The 17,507-nt window shown below is 63.0% G+C and overlaps 10 protein-coding genes across 10 annotated transcripts, besides 7 other annotated features; all 10 read right to left on the reverse strand.

The window, feature by feature from the left end:
* Window positions 1-315: 315 nt before the first annotated feature.
* Tco025E_03615 (uncharacterized protein) lies at window positions 316-984 on the reverse strand (the record flags this gene model as incomplete). Its single annotated transcript, XM_029370533.1, has 1 exon — window positions 316-984. The coding sequence occupies one exon, from the start codon at window positions 982-984 to the stop codon at window positions 316-318; it is 669 nt and encodes a 222-aa protein (XP_029229363.1).
* A 45-nt stretch (window positions 985-1,029) lies between these two features.
* Window positions 1,030-1,061: a microsatellite.
* Window positions 1,062-1,176: 115 nt separating this feature from the next.
* Window positions 1,177-1,197: a microsatellite.
* A 205-nt stretch (window positions 1,198-1,402) lies between these two features.
* Tco025E_03616 (uncharacterized protein) lies at window positions 1,403-2,764 on the reverse strand (the record flags this gene model as incomplete). The annotated part of the gene is made up of 1 exon (XM_029370534.1): window positions 1,403-2,764. The coding sequence occupies one exon, from the start codon at window positions 2,762-2,764 to the stop codon at window positions 1,403-1,405; it is 1,362 nt and encodes a 453-aa protein (XP_029229364.1).
* Window positions 2,765-2,828: 64 nt separating this feature from the next.
* Window positions 2,829-2,859: a microsatellite.
* A 97-nt stretch (window positions 2,860-2,956) lies between these two features.
* Window positions 2,957-2,975: a microsatellite.
* A 287-nt stretch (window positions 2,976-3,262) lies between these two features.
* Window positions 3,263-3,290: a microsatellite.
* A 103-nt stretch (window positions 3,291-3,393) lies between these two features.
* Tco025E_03617 (uncharacterized protein) lies at window positions 3,394-5,847 on the reverse strand (the record flags this gene model as incomplete). The annotated part of the gene is made up of 1 exon (XM_029370535.1): window positions 3,394-5,847. One exon carries the CDS (start codon window positions 5,845-5,847, stop codon window positions 3,394-3,396), a length of 2,454 nt encoding a protein of 817 aa, XP_029229365.1.
* Window positions 5,848-6,074: 227 nt separating this feature from the next.
* Window positions 6,075-6,096: a microsatellite.
* A 43-nt stretch (window positions 6,097-6,139) lies between these two features.
* Tco025E_03618 (uncharacterized protein) lies at window positions 6,140-6,718 on the reverse strand (the record flags this gene model as incomplete). Its single annotated transcript, XM_029370536.1, has 1 exon — window positions 6,140-6,718. The coding sequence occupies one exon, from the start codon at window positions 6,716-6,718 to the stop codon at window positions 6,140-6,142; it is 579 nt and encodes a 192-aa protein (XP_029229366.1).
* A 235-nt stretch (window positions 6,719-6,953) lies between these two features.
* Tco025E_03619 (putative TPR-repeat-containing chaperone protein DNAJ) lies at window positions 6,954-10,154 on the reverse strand (the record flags this gene model as incomplete). Its single annotated transcript, XM_029370537.1, has 1 exon — window positions 6,954-10,154. One exon carries the CDS (start codon window positions 10,152-10,154, stop codon window positions 6,954-6,956), a length of 3,201 nt encoding a protein of 1,066 aa, XP_029229367.1.
* A 312-nt stretch (window positions 10,155-10,466) lies between these two features.
* Window positions 10,467-10,508: a sequence feature (GA-rich).
* A 225-nt stretch (window positions 10,509-10,733) lies between these two features.
* Tco025E_03620 (putative zinc/iron permease) lies at window positions 10,734-11,729 on the reverse strand (the record flags this gene model as incomplete). The annotated part of the gene is made up of 1 exon (XM_029370538.1): window positions 10,734-11,729. The coding sequence occupies one exon, from the start codon at window positions 11,727-11,729 to the stop codon at window positions 10,734-10,736; it is 996 nt and encodes a 331-aa protein (XP_029229368.1).
* Window positions 11,730-12,447: 718 nt separating this feature from the next.
* On the reverse strand, window positions 12,448-13,626 carry Tco025E_03621 (uncharacterized protein; the record flags this gene model as incomplete). Its single annotated transcript, XM_029370539.1, has 1 exon — window positions 12,448-13,626. The coding sequence occupies one exon, from the start codon at window positions 13,624-13,626 to the stop codon at window positions 12,448-12,450; it is 1,179 nt and encodes a 392-aa protein (XP_029229369.1).
* A 295-nt stretch (window positions 13,627-13,921) lies between these two features.
* Window positions 13,922-15,112, reverse strand: Tco025E_03622 (uncharacterized protein; the record flags this gene model as incomplete). The annotated part of the gene is made up of 1 exon (XM_029370540.1): window positions 13,922-15,112. One exon carries the CDS (start codon window positions 15,110-15,112, stop codon window positions 13,922-13,924), a length of 1,191 nt encoding a protein of 396 aa, XP_029229370.1.
* Window positions 15,113-15,308: 196 nt separating this feature from the next.
* Window positions 15,309-16,766, reverse strand: Tco025E_03623 (uncharacterized protein; the record flags this gene model as incomplete). The annotated part of the gene is made up of 1 exon (XM_029370541.1): window positions 15,309-16,766. One exon carries the CDS (start codon window positions 16,764-16,766, stop codon window positions 15,309-15,311), a length of 1,458 nt encoding a protein of 485 aa, XP_029229371.1.
* Window positions 16,767-17,170: 404 nt separating this feature from the next.
* On the reverse strand, window positions 17,171-17,473 carry Tco025E_03624 (histone H4; the record flags this gene model as incomplete). Its single annotated transcript, XM_029370542.1, has 1 exon — window positions 17,171-17,473. One exon carries the CDS (start codon window positions 17,471-17,473, stop codon window positions 17,171-17,173), a length of 303 nt encoding a protein of 100 aa, XP_029229372.1.
* Window positions 17,474-17,507: the final 34 nt, after the last annotated feature.

The raw sequence follows: 17,507 nt of genomic DNA on the forward strand, positions 1-17,507 counted from the left end.
AACCCTGCGGAAGAACCAACCAAGAGAAAAGAGCGAAGAAAGAAGCAAACCAAACACCAATAAGCGATTGAGAACACCTGCGTACAACAACACACGCATATGCGTATAAAAGGAATTCGCCGCCGCCGAATGCGCCTTGGCCCCGCCCTAGTTTTAGTTTGCACATTTCTGTGATCAGCCTCTTTCTGGTTTGTTCTTTGCGAGAAGACCGTCCGCGTGTTGCATGCGTGCAGGTAATGAGCCACCAGTACTACCGATAATAGTAGTGACAGCGGACGACGGAACACACAAATATACAGACATTCCGAACTCTGCTTAAAACTTCTCTATGCTGTCGTACATGCCCTCATCGGCGCACGACGGGTCAGTGGTGTCCATGACGCTATAGTCAACGGAGTCTTCGTAGTCCTCCAACCCCGCAGCGATCTCTGGATGGTGCGCCGCAGCCACGGGTGCCCCTTCTGCCGCCTCTTCCTGCTTGCCCGCGGCAGCAGCAGCAGCGGCAGCGGTGGTGGCGGGCGCCCGCGACTCCGACTCATGCGCCGCAGCCGGCTGTTGCTCTTCACGCTGCGGTGGCTCGTGCGCCATGGCGGCCGCCACCAGCTGCTCTAACGCGGATGTCTTCCGCGGGCCCTGCAGCCGCCGCGCCGTGTTCCGCTCCGGCTCGCCCACGAGGCTCAGGTTGCTCTCCTCCTCGAAAACCCCCAATGTCTGCTGCAGCCCATGCACGCGCGCAAAATCCTCAATCAGCAGCAGCGCCACGCGGCCCTCCGGCGAGAGGTCGGCTGGCAGAACCGTCTTTCCTACGGCGGCTGTGCGAAGGTGCGGGTCGCCGCGAATGACGCTGATGGCCGCCGCGCGGAGTTGTGCCCGCAGCTTCCCTAACACGCCGGCGTTCCGCAGCGCCGCGGCAAAGGCGGACTGAAGCTCGAGCAGCGTCGTGTTGATTTCATTCGCATCGTCCTCGACAGGGTGTTCCTCCATCACACATGTCTCTCTCCCCGCCTTGGATGCCTTTGCCCTGGTTTGCCCTTCGCCCCCCTCCCCTCCACTCCGCTCCCGTTGTTTTCTAAAAAATAAAATAATAATCACATAATAATCAGAAGGCCACAAGGCAATAACTATTCGTGGAGGCGCAGAAAAGGTCCTCTCCCCCGCCCTTACAGAGAGAGAGAGACACACACACACACACGCACATGTGGGGAAGCAGACACACATACGCACACATGCATGTATTGATATGTATGCATATAAATATATGTAAATGCATTATTAAAAATAAATGCTAGCGAGAACGGGGTAATCCACAGAGCTCCGCTCGACGTTAGGCATCAACTGCGCTCAGTAAGAGTTACACGAGAAGGTATAAGCCGCACACGCGACGCACAACGAGGAACAGAGACTAATGGAGCTGCGGCGCGAAAAAGCGGACGCTTCCATCGTCGCTTGCCGTGGCCAGCACGTCGGCTTCTTCGCGGACGGTGAGGCTGAGGACCATGCGGCGGTGCCCCATGAGGCGCGCAAGTGGTTGCTGGTCCAGCGAGCGTCCGTCCCACACCTTCACCTCCCCATCGCTGCAGCCGGCAACGAGGAAGTGGCCGCGCGCCCACACCGCGGGAATGACGCTCTCGCCAACGCTGAGCACCACTCGCAGCGTGAGGTCGGCGGTGTTCCAGATGGCTATCGAGCAGTCGCATGATGCAGAGAGCAGAAGCGGTGGCGAGGCGACGCGCTCCGCTGCGCCGCCGTGGCTGATACAAAGACTTTCAATGGCTTGACTGTGTACCTCCTGCATCGAGGTGACGGCGCGCCCGCCGCTCAGCGAGACAACGTGCATCGTGCCATCCTCACAGCCAACGACGCAGCGGTCATCGTCGCCGACAAAGCAGAGTGTCGTGACGGGCGCCCTGTCAGGGCTGAGGCCTTTGGTGATGTACGCCTCCTGCTCCCCGGTCTTGGGGCTAAACACGATGACGCCGCCGTCACCGCTGCCTGTCAGAACCTTCTTGTGATCGGGCGACCACGCCATGCACGTCACAGGGCCGCTGTGGCCCGCAAAGTACATGGCGAGCGTCCCTTTGGCGACATTCCACATTGCCGCCTGCGCGTCCTCGCCCCCCGCGAGCAGCACGAGGCTGGAGGGGTGCCACAGGAGCGCCAGGACCTCGCCGCTGAGGTCGCGCAGGCAGTGCTGCAACTCCCACGTCGAGGTGGACCAGAGCGCCACGACGGAGTCAAGGCCACTGCTCGCGAGCCACGCCCCGTCCGGCGAGAAGGCCAAGAGGCTGACCGTGTCGCTGTGGCCCTGTAGCACCGCCCGCGCCTCCACCGCCCGCCCATCCGCCGCGAGCTGCAGGACGTACACCTCGTCACTCTCCCCGCTCGCCGCAAAGACGCGGGGGTCGTGTGGGTGGGCGACGACGACGTGCAGCGGCCGCCCGTCACGTCCGCGGAACACGCAAAGGGCGTCGTCGCGCTCCGGCTCACGGTCCGGCACGGCGTTGAGATCCTCCGCGCCCTCCCCCTCACCGGCCCCGTCGTACGCCCCGGCGTCGTACGCCCCGCAGTGGCGCGCCTCTGCGCCCTCCGCCTGAGCCCCGTCGTCGTCGTCGTCGTCGTCGTCGTCGTCGTCGTCGTTGATTTCCGCCATTTTGCTCTCGTCGAGGATCTCGTTGGCGGGGTCGTCGAGGTCGAGAAAAGCCTCCTGCGCGTCCTCCATGTCTTCCTCCGCCGCCCCGAGGTGCATCTCTGCCGGACGTTGCATCGCGCTCTCACGCCTTCCCTCGTCCCCGTTCCCTTTCTCTTCCGGCTACTCGCGTTGCGAGCTGCACACACACACTCACACACACACACACACACTGCAGTGATTCAGTTACGAGTGCAGAAAGACACGGGGGAAGAAAATTGTCGCGTGCCCAGGCAGCCACACACACACACACTGCACGCAGACAAAGTTAGAGAGAGAGAGAGCGAGAATCAGACGCCTGTGTGACTGCAAATGCATGCATGCATGACAGTTCTATAAATATGGGGATATATGCATAGCAACAAAGTTACAGACACGTCAATAAAACAAACAACGAAGAGTCATATATAAATAAGAAGGAAGATAAAAAAAAGACGAGAGTGCAGGGGGAAGCGAGAGAGGGTGGGTGGTGGCGGTGCAGTGAGAAGAAGCCTCCACAGACAGTCAGCGCCGCCGCTGACATTCCAAAATCCGCTTGGCATTTTGACTTCAGTCGAATTTCACACACACGCACACAAAGAAAGAGAGAGAAAGAAAGAGAGAAGCACATGCACATGGCGCTCAAACGGAAGCTTTCGTACAGAGCCATACATCAAACGGAGCAATAAGCCCCATCTCACCACCGCATCCGCCACACGCTTCCTCTTTTACGCCACCACACCTCGGCTAACCCCGCTCGCGGTGGACCTAGCTCGCCTGTTCCGCTGCAGATCCGCTTCGCTGGTTGCTTTGCCTTTTGCACCAGCGGTTGCGGCCGTACCCACGGCGTCGCTCGGGACCCCTGGGGGCGAGGGGGCGGTGGGATTCGCCTCCGCCACAGCCGCCTTTATTTGCTCACGGATTGCCGCATTATCGATTGCAAGCACGCGCTTTCCCGTCAGCACGACCTTCCGCTCCTGCACGAGTGCAGTGGTGATGGACACGGCGAGGTCACGCACCTCGCGGCTCTGATGGTTGATGCAGGGCAGCAGCAGCTTCTTCCACACATTGTCCGTGTGGGCGCGCAGTCCCATGCGACCGGCCGTCGCTAGCTGCTCGAACACCGTCAGACGAGCGACCTGCACCCGGCGCCCACTGCTCGGCAGCCGACGCCGTTCCCTGTCCACCGGCTCCGCCAGCACTGCCGTGAGAATCGTTGGGTTCGTCAAGGAGGGTGTCTTGATGCACAGCGTAAGCGTGGTTAAGGCCTCCTCCCGGACGCGCGGATTTGCGTCCGCGGCGCAGCACAGTAGCCGCGGCAACAGGTTCACCACCGGCGCAAGCACATTGGAGAGGCAATTGTGTTCGTCCGCCAGCACCATGCGCACAAACGCGCAGCTCGCGGCGACAACGTTTGGTATCATGTCCTGCAGCCCATGCCCGTCCAGGTCGAGGAAGCGGAGCACAACCTCCTCGATCAGGGAGGGGGTCGCCTGGTAAAGCTCAGTCATCTGGTCCATGAGGACGTCAAGCGCCGCCTCACGCAGCTTGAAGCGTCGACTAAAAAGGCAGCAAGCGGTAAACGTCCCCACGGCGCCGACGAGGTCCAGCGCCTCACGCGTGTTCCTCACGTAGGGGCTAAGCACTTTTGGCCCCTCGGTGTCGGAGGAGGCCGCCATGATGGCTTGCGCCACCCGCCGCTCCCACGGCTGCAGCTTCGCCTCTTCCACCTTTGGCGTGTTGGTGTCCTCGTCGTCGTCCGGCCCCGGCGGTGGGTCCAGCCTGTCAATCTCATTTGTGATTTCGCGCACCATGTCTGCCATCCGCTGCGCGTAGTTTGACACCAGCGGCTCGGCGTTCTCCTCACTCTCGTCGACGCCCGTGGCCACGCCGCCGTCGCTGTCGCTGTTGCAGCCGTTGCTGCCCTCCCGCCTTTCCTGCCTCTTGGCGTCGCAGGCGTCCGCGTCCGCCTCTCTGGAGCCGCCCCCGTCGTCCGTACTGCCACCCCGACTATGTGCATCGCCGCGGCTCTTGTCCCTGCTGCGTCGTCCCTCGCTAACCTCCGCCACGGCCTCCTGCAGGACCCGGGGGGGGAGGCTCTCACCGAATGTGTCGCCGACACACGCGTACTGGTCAAAGTCCGGTCGCGGCTGCGGCAGCTGGGCATCCTTGTACACCCGCTCTATCATGGCGTCCATCACACGCTTCGCCTCCTTCGCCGCGTCAAAGTCCTCCTCTATGATGGCCTGCACCTTGTCCTGCTCTATTTGGTAGATGCGCTTCGAACGCCGGTTCATGAGGTTGAGGCGGTCGCGGCACTGCTTCGCAATGTCAAAGTCCTCCACGGCGACCGCCTGGTCCTTCAACGCGAGCAGCTCCTCCGAACGCCGGAGGAAGAACTCCTCAAACTCGAGAATGCGGACCGAGCGGAAGGCAGGGGCGTCATTGGCGTGCGGGATGATGTCGCGCGCCGGGGTCGTCGGCGGCGAATGCGACAACTCGCGCGGCTGCGGCTGCGGCTGTGGAGGGCTTCTGGCGGTGTCCAACGCGGCGCGCTGCGAGCGCTCGGCGCTTTGCGAAGGCGGCGCCACATCGCCCCCGCCCGCGCGGCTGCTACCGAGGAGGAGCGCCTGGTCGGCGTGGTGCGGCACGCGCGCGAGGATGCGCCCGCTGCACTCGATGGAGTACACCCCGACTTGGTTGAAGACGTTCTGTGCGTTGCGGTGCGGGGCGTGGAAGAGCAGCTTCACAAAGTACGCCACCGCCCGCATGTGGATCGTCTTGCGCTCCTTCGAGCGGTACTGCGACTGCTCGTTGCTGTTGAAGTCGACGACGCCAAGCTTCGTGAAGTGGACGGTGTGAAACGAGGGAGGGTCCATCTCCATCTGCTTCCCTTTGAGCGCAAAGAGACGCACCTCCACCTTGGAGGCAATCTTGCACTCGTGGCTCAATATGCGCAGCTGCGTCAGCTCCACGTTGCCAGGAAAACGCAAAACGATCGCCTGCGGCATCTTTGCATTTCGCGCGCTCTGCCAGCCCCTGCAGCTCCGCAGCATGGCTGCGGCGGCCGCGCCGACGGCTTCCGCCGCCCGCGGCGGCGACTCACGCTCCAACTCTTCGATGGGGCACTCGTCATCCTGGCTCGTGCAGTAGACGACGTCGTACGGGACACGCTGCTCCATCCCTAGCTGGTAAGACTGCCACCCTAACGCGCTCACCTGCCACGCTGCCACGGATGCAGCGGAGCATGTGCCGCACACGGCGGAGAAGGTGACGGTGAGAAGGCAGAAGTGAGGAAAAAGGATACGCACAGATAAGATCGAGAGACGGTGTGCAGTTCAACATCCATCTCACAAAAGGGAGATTGACAGCAAACGCCTTGCAATCTTCCTTTTACTCCCCCCACCGCCTTCTTCTTCTTCTTCGTCGTCGCTGTTACTCTTCCCGCATAGTCGCTACTCGTAGGGGCGATGGTCATGCCGACCCCTGGTGAAGCCGTTGCTGTGCCTGCTGTTGCTGCTGCAGCTGCGGCTCACGCATGAGCGGGGACTCCGGCAGGGTTGTGATGTCCACCTCATAGTGCGGCTGCATCCGGCGCAGAAACTCCGGGTTCAGCGGCCCCATCGCCTCATCGTACCACGCCGACGGCGCTGGCCGCCGCAGCGCCGCGCGCTGTTCCGCCATCGCCGCCTCGGCCCTTTTTTCTAGCTCCAGCCGCCGCAGCAGCGTCAGCTCCGCCACACGCATCGCCCCTGTCGTGGTGGTCAGCGCGTACTTCTCCACCTGCAGGCCGCGCCGCTCCACCTCCCGCTCGAAGGCGCCCCGCCCGCTGTGGTGCAGGCCCACGTTGTTGTTGTGGCTCTGCGTGCCGCGGCGGGCGTTGAGGCTGTTGCGGGTCTGCAGCCGCTCCATGTCGTAGTACCACCGCATCGTGGCCCGGGCGGAGAGGTAGCGGTTTGCCTTGTAGTCGTTCACGTGGTCCTCGTCCCAGAGGCCGGTGCCCTTCTTGTACTTCATCGTGAACCCGCCCCACGCGGCGGCGGTCCGCCTCATCCTCGCAAGGAAACCCCCTCTGCGCGCCCGTGAGCGCCGCCGCGGCCGCAAGAGGCAAAAACAACAAAAGGGAGAAGACAAAACTTCATCCATGACACCGCCAGGAGGCGTCGCGGCCAACGAGCGCGAACGGACGCGGGAACGCAGACAGATACAGAGAAAGGGATGGAGAGAGGTAGAAAACACCACACACACCGCGAGAGCGAGAGGGCAGGGAACGCACTCTAGGTCCGTTTCAGCCCCGCTCCTCCCACCAGCGAAACATGTCGCGCATCTGCATCTTTACCACAAGCCGACGCACACCCGCCGGCATCCCGCCACCGCGACGACGACGACGATGACGCAAAATAAAAGGAGCGTGACGGCAGGAACGAGGCCGCCAGCTCCGCCGGTGTGTCCCTCGCAGCTGCGCCTCCGACTCCAGCAGCATCGTTGCATGCGCGTCAAAGTCGCTGCTGCGTTGCAGCGCCTTTAGCCGTGCGAGTCGGAGGAGCGGTGGAAGGTCCGTCACCCCCGGCGGGATGATGCGCAGCGCCGACTCCCAACGTCCACGTGCCAATAGTGCCCCCGCAACGCACGCAAGCGTCGCAACAAACATGGCGCCCTCCACCCGGGTGCGACGGCGCGCCCGACCCGTGGCCGCCAACGCGCCTCCCTTGCCTTCCCCTCCTCCTGCCCCTCCCCCCGCCGCCACCACGCCACGAAGGAGGGTGGCGACGCTGTCGCTTCCAAACGAGGCCAAACGAATGGCGTGGTGAACCTCCACCCCGTCGGCTGAGACGTCGTTCCGCCACGATACCTCTTGCAGGGCGTGGCGCCAGAGCCCTACGGCCTGCTTCCTGTAGAGCGCCGTCGCCAGTGGGACCCCGGCCGCCGCCGTGTCGGATGCCCACCATGCCGTCTTCCTTGTCGCGGGAGACGCCGCGATGACGACAACCTTCGGACGGAGCCCGGCCAGCTGCGCGGAGCGCAGAAGGCGGTGCAGCGCCTCAAGCTCCAACGGGGCCGATGAAGACCACGGCACCGCCGCGCCACCGCCCTCCGCAGCGGCATCGCCCTCCTCACTCAGGATCTGCAGCATGGCATAGACAACAGGGGTGGGGGCGCAGGCCGCAATAGACTCCAGGCAACTGCGCGGGTAGTGCAGGAGACCCAAAACGCTCACCGTCGAGAGTAGATGCAGCCCAGTGCTCCATGAGTGTAACGGACCCTCCCGCATCTGGCCCGCCGTGCGCTCCACAAAGGCACGGAACACGGCCGGGGCGCAATCGGGAAACAAACTCCGCACACATCGAACCAACCGCTGCAGCTGGGCGGCGTCCTTATTCCTCTCGTAAACACTTTCAAGGACCTCAACCAGCGTCGCCATCTCCGGCACAACGCCCCGCTCGGCGGCTATCTGCAGGACCACGTCGATGGAGTCGTATCGCCCGTGACGGAGAAGCAAACGAATCCAAGCGGACAGGAGCGAGGACGGCAAGTGTGGCGTGGCGGCAGCCACCCGGGGGATGTACAGTGCGGGCAGCGACCAAAAGGCCTGTCCCACCTGAGGCTGCTGCCGGGCCGCGGCCTCCGCAAGGCGTCGCCATAGACCTGCTGGCATACCTTCAAAAGCTTCGGGCGCGCCCAGCCCCTCTGCAGTTGCTTTCGCCTCCAAAAGGAGGTTGCAGCCAGCATGGCCGCCACAGGCGCAATACGGAGAGGGTTGGAGCCGCACCATCACGTAGTAGCGGCCGGACGGGGACAAATTCATCAGCCCCCGCAGAGCACCCAGCGCCGTCGCCACACCAGCATGGTGTGTGTGCCGCATAAGCCGCACAGTACGATCCCAGTTGGAACGACATGATGGCAGAAGGGCCAGCGCAGTTGAGGCCGAGCCAAGCCGCAGCTCAAAGTGTAGCCTAGACGCCAGAGCACCCACCGCATCGCGCGACGGCGGCGCGGCCGTCTGCAGGTACTGCAGCGCTGTCACACTGGCCCCGCGACTATCGCTGCTGTCACCATGACTACTGCTATCACTACTGTCGCCCTGCTTAGCCGACGCGCCAGACTCAGTTTCCCACTCTCTCCGCGTGAGTTCGGCGGCAACGCGGTGGGTGGTGTACGCCGCCACCGCCGGTGGCATCTCCTTGCGCAGCGCCTCGATAGCAGCAATTGGCGTTGCAGCGAAGGACTCGCCGTTTCGCACGGCCCGCAGGAGCGCCACCATGTCGTTCCCAAAGCCACACCCATTGCGACGCCTCCGGTTGTGTTCAGCGGCTTCCAGCGGAACCCCTGCGGCGGAGGAGCGGTAGGCGGCGGACTCGTACCAGAGTCCGGACTCCTCGCACAGCAACGCCAGCGCCTCCGCCGGCAAGACGCACTCGCCCAATCGCAGCGCCGTCATAGTCCTCACACGAGGCTCCGCGCCGCTGCTGCCGCCGCCGAGAACCACGCGACGCACCACCTCCGTGACCCACCGCACCTCAACGACCGAGTTCACATCAGGCACCGTCGTCATCGCCTGCAGCACCACCCACGCCTCCTCCTGCGTCAAGTGGCTATCGTTCAGGAGGGTTGCCAATGCCTCATGCAGTCGCTCGCGACGGACGGCACGGTGCGAGCGCAGAAGAGCCGCCACCGTGGCGGCACCGGCGGAGATGGGCAGGCAGCGCATCACCGCAGTCACAGGTAGGCCGCTGTCGTTGGACGCATAGATGCAGCCAAGCGCCATTACCACCCGCCGCTGGTTGGTTTGCGCTCGTGTCTCCTGGCACAGCTGCCGCATACTCTCAAGGTCAAGGAGCGAGCGCTGAGCCTGGCGGGCGTACCAGCGCGCCCTCGGAAGCTGCAGAGCAGTGGACTCATCACCGTCCTCCGTGAGAGCCGCAGAAAAAACGCCCTCCTCCACCGCCACACAACCATCGTGGTTTGCGCGTGTCTGCAGCGGTCCATCGCCCGCAAGGCACCGCTGTGACACACGCATGGCACCGAAATCAAACTCAGCCGCAGTTAGAAACGACCGAGGAAGAGGGCAGGCGTAGCGCCGTCGCAGAGAAACGGCCGCAGCCCTACCACCAACACGGCGGTGACAGCGGCCATTGACGCGCCTCACGAGAGCAACAGTGGCAGCTGCATCCGCCCAGGAGGCAACCGCCAGCGTCGTCGCCGTGCGCCGCGTGAGCCCCCGCAGCCCCCGCAGCAGCAGGAGCGGGGACATCATCCGCGCTGCCCACAGCACACGCGCGGGCGGTACACCCCTCATGCCGCGTGGGGGAAGGCGGAAAAGCCCTCTCCAGTCAATTTTCTCCGGCAGCTGTATCGTTTCCACGAAGCCAAACCCACCCCCCGCCGCTCTCCCTTCAACGGCCGTAGCCGCGTGAAGCAGCCGCCGCGGGGCCCGTGAGGCGCAGTGTGTTTGAAAGACATCCCCCACACGACCCACAGGGCGCTGCATCGTACAAACCGCTTGTAACCGCTCACCTTGCCAGGTGAGCGGGGGCTTGCCTCCCAATGCAACTCGACAAATAATGCGGTGGTGAGGAGAAGGGAGACGACGTTCCAAAGCAGCAAGAAGAACAAAGACAACAACGGCAACAAGGACGCGTGCAAACAAAAGAAAAGTGCCCAAGCGACAGCGGTCACACTGCAGAGGGACGCAGACACGCCTATAGCCACGCATAGCAACATTAATAAACGCTACTCGGAGAGTTTTAGAGGTGACGTATTAATTGCGCCTCTGCATCGACGATGCTGCACACACATCAACAAGAAAAGTTAAGGGAAGCAAAAAAAAAGAAAAAAAGTAAAGCAGATTTCTCGTAAATGATGCAATTTGCAATCGTCGTACCCTTGAAATGTAGTCGCTCACGACACTTCAGAGGCGTGGGCCACGGCTTGGTTCTCCACACGGTCCCTCATTGCTGCCCATAGCATGTATTTCACGGGAAATACTTCCACCTTTGTTGCATTACGTACGTTCGTGCGTTTTTCTCCTCATCTCCCCTTTGCTCTTGCTGCGGAAACCACGCAAGCCTCAATGGGCCTCCATGGCGGTGAGAAAAGAGGTGAACAAAACCCCTGCGGAGAGGGACACAGCTGCCCGTACTCCCTGCAGCTCCTCCCGCATAAGTATCACAAGCCCCGCGAAGAGAAAGAAGCCACTGCCCAGGGCCTGCGTCAGCGCCAGCCATGCGCCGTCCCCGTGGCTGCCGCTGCTGTTCTGGTTCCTCCCCGCGGCATTCCTAGAGTGCTTCGGACTGGCGTTGTAGAGCGTATTATTAGCGCCGTTGGCACCGGGGCCGCTGGTGATCGCCACGCAAAGGAGCAGAGCGACTGGCATTATGCTGAGCCACAAAATGACGGAAAACTTCTCTACGCGACGCCTAAACATTGCGGAAAGGTCGCTTCCCGTGCTGTTGTCTGTGGTGTTGAGCGGCGCCACCTCGTCAAGGTCCTCCACCTCAATGCAGAGCTCCTTTGCAATGCAGACTCCGACAACAAGACCGTCAAAGAAGCGATGGATAAAGAGGGGCACCGCGGAGCCCAAGAGGGAGGAGATGGAGGGCTCAAGTCCCAGCAACATTCCCTCCACCATGGCGTGTAGGCACATGGGCAGCACAATGAATGACATCAGCGATCGGTGATGATGGCCCTCGTGCGTGAGGCCAAATTCGTGGCCGTGGCCGTGCGCTTCGTGTGTCGCGGCGTCAGCGGTGCAGCGCTCCATCAAGGCGGGAAGAATAACGCCAATCATGAGTGCGACGCAGAGGCGTGTCGGGGACACGCCCACCCCAGCCGCCACGATGGCGTCCGGCAGGAAATGCACCAACGACATCGCAATCAGCATCCCAGCCGAGAAACAATTCGCCAGCGACAAGGGACGCGATATCGCCATGAGTTGCATGCGGGGCCGGGGTGACGTGTTGCCTTTGGCCTTCCGTAAGCACAAAAGCGGCGTCCACAGCCCTAAGACGGTAACGGAGGTGAGGGCCATTGCCGCCACCATCTTAGATAACGCCACATTGTCCATCCTTGCCGTGGCACGGGCGTAGGCCTTCAGTGGCAGCAGCAGCAGCGGTTAATTGCCGCGTCCCAGCCCCGCAACTTCCGCTTCCTCTGCACACCACTACTCACTTCCCCGGAAAAAGACCCTCTACAACAAGACAGGAGCAAAACCAGCAAAGGCGGCAAGAGGAGCACCATTCGTATGAGCGTCGTGACATTGCAGTCTTGTGGAGAGGGAAACACGTGCAATGCCTGGCTGCTTCGGCAGTGCGTGGCTGTCTGTTGGGCTTCAAGCCCTCCACAGAGCAAAGAAAAGAACACGCACCTTCTCCCTCGCTGGCTGCACCGCAAAACAACGAACGGTCGTGCTCGACCGCGCCTTTCGTAACGCTGTTCGACACCCCACAGTCGCGGTGGAAGACTGCAATGGAGATAACTGCGCCTTCGCGAGCCCAAACACGCGCACACGAGGAGGGGAAAACAAAGAAGGCGAGGGCGAGGGTGGGAGAGGGTTAGAGATGTATTTTCATATCTACATGCACACACCACACGCGGGGAAAGACAGTAGTGCGACAAAGGATGCAATTTACATTTGTGAAGGGCGTATGCGGCAAGAAGAAGCAAAGGATCACTCCTTTCACTCTATATTCGTTTCTCTTTTTTTTGCCTCTTTTTCCACTTTACATCTTTGCTGCTTGATATGTTCCTCCCGTATTTTTTCCCCCCTTTTTCTGTATCATTCCCTACGCAAACCAGTTGAGGGCCTTGTCTTCACGCCGATTTATGGCGCGTTCCTCGGGCAAGGTGTCATGTAGCGTCGCGCGCAACATGGAGCCCTCGACCGTGCTGGAGATGGACTTGTCACTCTTGGGGGGCAGCTCCTTGGTCGGCCGTGCACGCGCCCCGCCACGCCGCCGCACCAGCGGGTTCGTGCAGTTGGTGCGTGAGTCTACGCCGCCGCCGTGCTCCGCGAGCGTCATGAAGGACTTGCTCCAAACCCGCAGCGGGTCGGTGTCGTTGCCGCGCAGTGCCGCAATGTTTCTTGGGTGGGTGGGGGCGTAGCCTGTGTAGTTGGGTATCGCCGTCTCCATCGCCTTCGCGGTGCCGACAAAGAGCGGGTTCGAGGTTCCCATGCGCGTGATAACGCGCTGCTGCACGGGGAGCGCCTGCGACAGTGTGGCCGCATCCGGCAGGCGGGCGAGGGGGCCGGCGTCGAAGCCCAACTGCTCCTCCGTCGGCGGGGCAAGTTGTGTGCAGTCCACGATGTCGAGGCAGTACCGCGCGGGGCGGCCGCTCTCGTCGGTGTCGCACCTCGGACGAACTGGGCGAAAGGTGCGGTACGTGGCGGCGGCGGGGCAGAGAACGGGGTTGTTTGCCCGCTTGCGCATAATGTCCACGGTCCGCTGCGTGTTTCCCACGAGGCCGCTGCGTTGGTCGTCGTCCGCGCGCTCAAGCTTGCGCGCGGTGCTGTAAAAGTCACGCGGCGCGACAGGTCGTACCTCGCGGGAGCTCGCCTGCTGCTCCGTCTCCCACGCGCTGGGCGGGTGTATGGTGGTGACGGGCGCGACAAACCGCGAGTTACCCCCGCCCCGCACCTCCTCCGTTGGCGCCGAAGGCGGCGGCGGCGACTTCTTCGGCGTGGGTGAGGTGCCTTTTGCTGCTGCTGCAGCGGCGGCGGCGGACGCCGCCCCCTGGGAGCGGAGGAGGGTGAGGTAGTAGTTGCCTTCGGAGGGGTCGGTGCGGGCGCGGACGGAGCTGTAGGCGGCGTCGTATGTTGTGTGAATGCCGCGGTGCAGGGCGGAGCCGGCGGAGACGGACTCCTCCGAGCGCCGCTGCTGCTGCTTCCGCGCGACCCGCTCGCTCAGCGGCGCCCTGGTGTTCACCGCCGTCTTCAGCGTGACGGCATTGGGCTCAGTGCTCATGGGTGCGCCAGGCCTCCCGTCGGCCGTTCAAGGCGAGAGGCACGCACGCAAGGAGGGAAGGGAGGGAGGCCGCAACCACCCCTTCTTCTGCCTTAGCTGCGCGGGGAGGAAGAAGAAGCACGGGAGAGGCCGTGCAGCAGGGGAGAGGAAAAGAAGGAAAGGAGGGGGGACGCACCTGCGCGCCTCCTCCACACAGCTGCCAGGGGGGGATGGGGGGGGGGACAAAAAGAGAAGGAGGAGACGTTCGTCCCCGTGGCGACAAAAAGGGGTGGGGCCACCCGCCACCAGCTCCTCCTCACAAATAGCGGCCAACGAGCGGCGTGAATGAGGCGACACCGTCGGCCACTTCCTCTGGCGCCACCCTCGCGACGGTGCAGTACGCGGCATCAAGCGGGCAGCGCAGTTCGGCCGCAGTGCCGGTGCCGCCAGGAAACATCTTCGAAACACGCAGAATTCGACCCACTGGAAGCGCGTCGTCCCCCTCTGACGCGTTCGCCGCGGCACTCCCGCCCAACCCCTCGCCTCGCAACGGAAGGCGGGAGGAGAGCGCGCGCAAATCCCTTTCCTCCCGCAGCAGCAGCGCCACACCCACAAAGGCACTCGACTCGTGCATCACGACGCCCAACGCGGAGCTGACAACTTCCGTGGTTGCGGCGCAGGGGGCGGCCCCCGCGCCCCGGCTCCACCGCCGTCGCTCGACAACCACCACAAGCCCAAAGAGAGGAAAGGCACGCAAGAGCTGGCGCTGCTGCTCCTCGCAGCGGCCATCAGTCGGTGCTGCCCACAAAGCATGCCACTGTTCCTTGTGGCGACGACGCTGCTGCAGGACGGAGGCCAAGGCCGCCCAGAAGGCGGAGTTGAGGCACGCCTCTCCCTCATCCGCGCTCTGCCCCCTCCCCAGAGAGCGGCAGCAGCGGCGGCGACGGTTCCTGACGAGGCGCGACTGCCCCTCCAGAGAGTGAGTCTTGAAGAGCCTGAAGAGCGTGGCCGCCTTGGTGACGCCTGTGCTCAGCGCCCGAAGTTTGCGCGCGGTGAGGCGACGGGTGTGGCCCAGTGGCGGCGGAGTTGCGGACGAGGCGCCTAAAGCAGCGGTGGCAGCAGGCAAAACACGCGACGGCGTAGCCGTGGCCGTCACAGGCGTACTGGGCCTCCGCTTCCTGCCCCGCCCCGCCGCAGTGTGTTTGGGTCCACGTCGCTGCTCCTTCTTCGGCGCCGGCTCCTCCGCCCGGTGCGTGCCGCGCGCCGCCTCTCGCTGCGGTCTACCTGCGTCCCTCGCCTGCTCTGGGCGCAGCGAGACGAAGAACGGGTTAGACCCCCGCAGTACCGCGGCGGTGATGCCCTCCGGCGGACGGTTGCGGTGCTTCCGCCGCGCGCCCCTTCGCTCCCTCTCGCCGTCGCCGCAGACGCCTGTCTTGTCAATGATGGCGTCCAGAACGTCACCCACGCACCTTCCGCTGCTTCTTCGCCAGACCAACGCACTCCGCATCTCCTCTACTGGGCGCACATGCGTGAGGCAGACACACACACACGCACAAGGAGGGGGGGGGAGGGGAAAAATAAGCAGCGGCTGAATGACACACAATAAAAAGCCTAACAGGAAAGTGCACACAGACACACACGGCCTTACTCGACTCTCCCTCCCCACTCTCCGGAACGCGTCACGGCAGACACAAATTCAGCGATCACCACCAGAGGAGTTTTGCTGCCAGCCGCTTCTCTCGCAGAATATGCAGGTCAACAGCGGAGTGGCTAAATGTGCTGTAGCGGTTGAGCACCATCACCTCCGCCAGGGAGATAAGGGTGATGTCCATCCATGCGGCCTCAGCTTTCGTGTAGTATGCGACGCGACGCGGCCAGTACGACGGTGGCACTTCCCCCACGCCCGCAAGCCCAGCATGACGAGAGCCCGCGTCTGTGTCTCTCGCTTTGTCATCCGCGGAGGCCGCCACAAACGACAGAAGCGTAAGATGTCGCGTGGCAGGTAGCTGCCGCAGCGCGACCGCCAGCTGCGCCCGAAAGCCCGCGACGTTAGTCATCAGCATCACCTTGGTGATGTGCGCGTGCGCGTGCGTCACCTTTGCGACGGTTGCGACGATGTGCTGCAGGGAGGGGTAACACTCCTCCCAGAAGTTCTTGCCCACGATGGTGGAGTTGACGTGACGCCAGCGCTTCAAATACACAAACGGCGGCACGCGATACTTACGACGTCCCCTCCCGTGCTCATTTTCGCGGCAAAACTTTTTATAATCGCCGCGGCGAACGTGGAGGGACATCACGGCGTGCATGTGCTGCTGCGACGGCGAGGGGGCTATGCCGCGCCGCCGCAAAAAGGCCACCGCAGCCCGCTCAAACCACGCATGCGGCCGCAGCGCGCGGCGGAGGTCCCAGTACACCGCGGTACCCCAAATGTGGTCCACCGACGCCGGGCACGTCGACAGCGACGGCTGCTCACTCCAGCCGTACGCGTCGGAGAGACACACCCGCGTGACATGCACTTCGGCGGCCCGTGGCGCGGCGTCGGCGTTGTCGAGAGGACCCAACGTCACCTCCGCGGGCCCCACCGCGCCACCGCTTCCGCGCCACACACGAAAGTCGTCAAACTGCAGCAGCTCGCTCCAGCGGAACCAGGTGTACGTGTAGTCGTCCCCGCCCACGGCGTAGCGGCGCCTTCCCTCCTTCCCGCCCATCGGCGTACATGAGACATCTTTCCACTTGAAAATAGAAATGTGCCTCGGCCCTCCGGCGCTGGCGGCGGCAAAACTCCGCGCCTCCCGCGCCGCGAGGCAGTGCAGCCGCCCCATCAGCAGCATCAGCTGGTTGTTCATCCCCGCCGTCGGGCACGGCCACGACGCATTCATCGTGCGGCCCCAAAAACGAAACTCCCCGAGGGGCTCAAAACTGCGCCGCGGCTTGTCGCAGCCACGCCGCGTCGCCATCGCCGACTCCGACAACTGCAGCCGCAGCCGCAGAGTCGCCGCCGCGTCGCCGGCCGCAACCGCCTCCTCGGGGAAACACATCCACACGCCGACCGAGACGAGACCCACACTGACGATCAGCGACACCACAACGGCATAACACAACACCCGACGCCAGCGCCACAGAGCGGCGGGGGACTTCCCCACCCCAGGCCTCCGCCGCATCCAACAACACACCGCCGTAGACAAAAAAAAGACGGCAGACACCTACGGCAAGTACAAAAACAACAACAACAACACAAAGCCATTAAGAAGCACAAAAAGAAGACCACGCGATACAAAAACAACACGCAAGAAATTTTTACCAACGATGCACAAAAACAATGCAACACAAAATCAACCCATCAACAACACAAAAAAAAACCGCATCCCGCAATAAAGTAAACAAAAAAGAACAGAGAAAAACGAGACACAGAAACACACTCCTCCTACAATCAAAACCTAAAATCAAGCGGCTAGTCCCACTGTCGTTCCCCAGATGCTCTTCTATCTATGATTGCGGGGGGGGAGTGGCGTTGCCGCCGGCCCCCGGCCCGCCGCACGTGCCACCTCCTCTACCGCGTCGGACCTCACGCGTAGCCGTACAGGATCTTGCCGCGCTTGCGCAGCGCGTTCACGACGTCGACGGCCGTGACGGTCTTCTTGCGGGCGTACTCCGTGTACGCCGTGGCGTCGCGCACGACGCCCTCCACGAAGGACTTGATCACGCCCCGCACCTCGTCGTAGATGACGCCGGAGATGCGCTTCACGCCGCCACGGCGCGCCAGGCGGCGGATGGACCCGCGCGTGATGCCGCGGACGTTCTCGCGCAGGATCTTCTTCTGGCGCTTCTGCGTCCCCTTCGCCTCCCCGCTCTTCTTGCCCTTGGCCATATTGCTGTGCTTGCTTGTTTGGCTGTGTGCTCGG

The sequence above is a fragment of the Trypanosoma conorhini genome (genome assembly GCF_003719485.1).
Source record: "Trypanosoma conorhini strain 025E chromosome Unknown Tco_14.4_contig_00167, whole genome shotgun sequence".
Classification (NCBI taxonomy): domain Eukaryota; phylum Euglenozoa; class Kinetoplastea; order Trypanosomatida; family Trypanosomatidae; genus Trypanosoma; species Trypanosoma conorhini.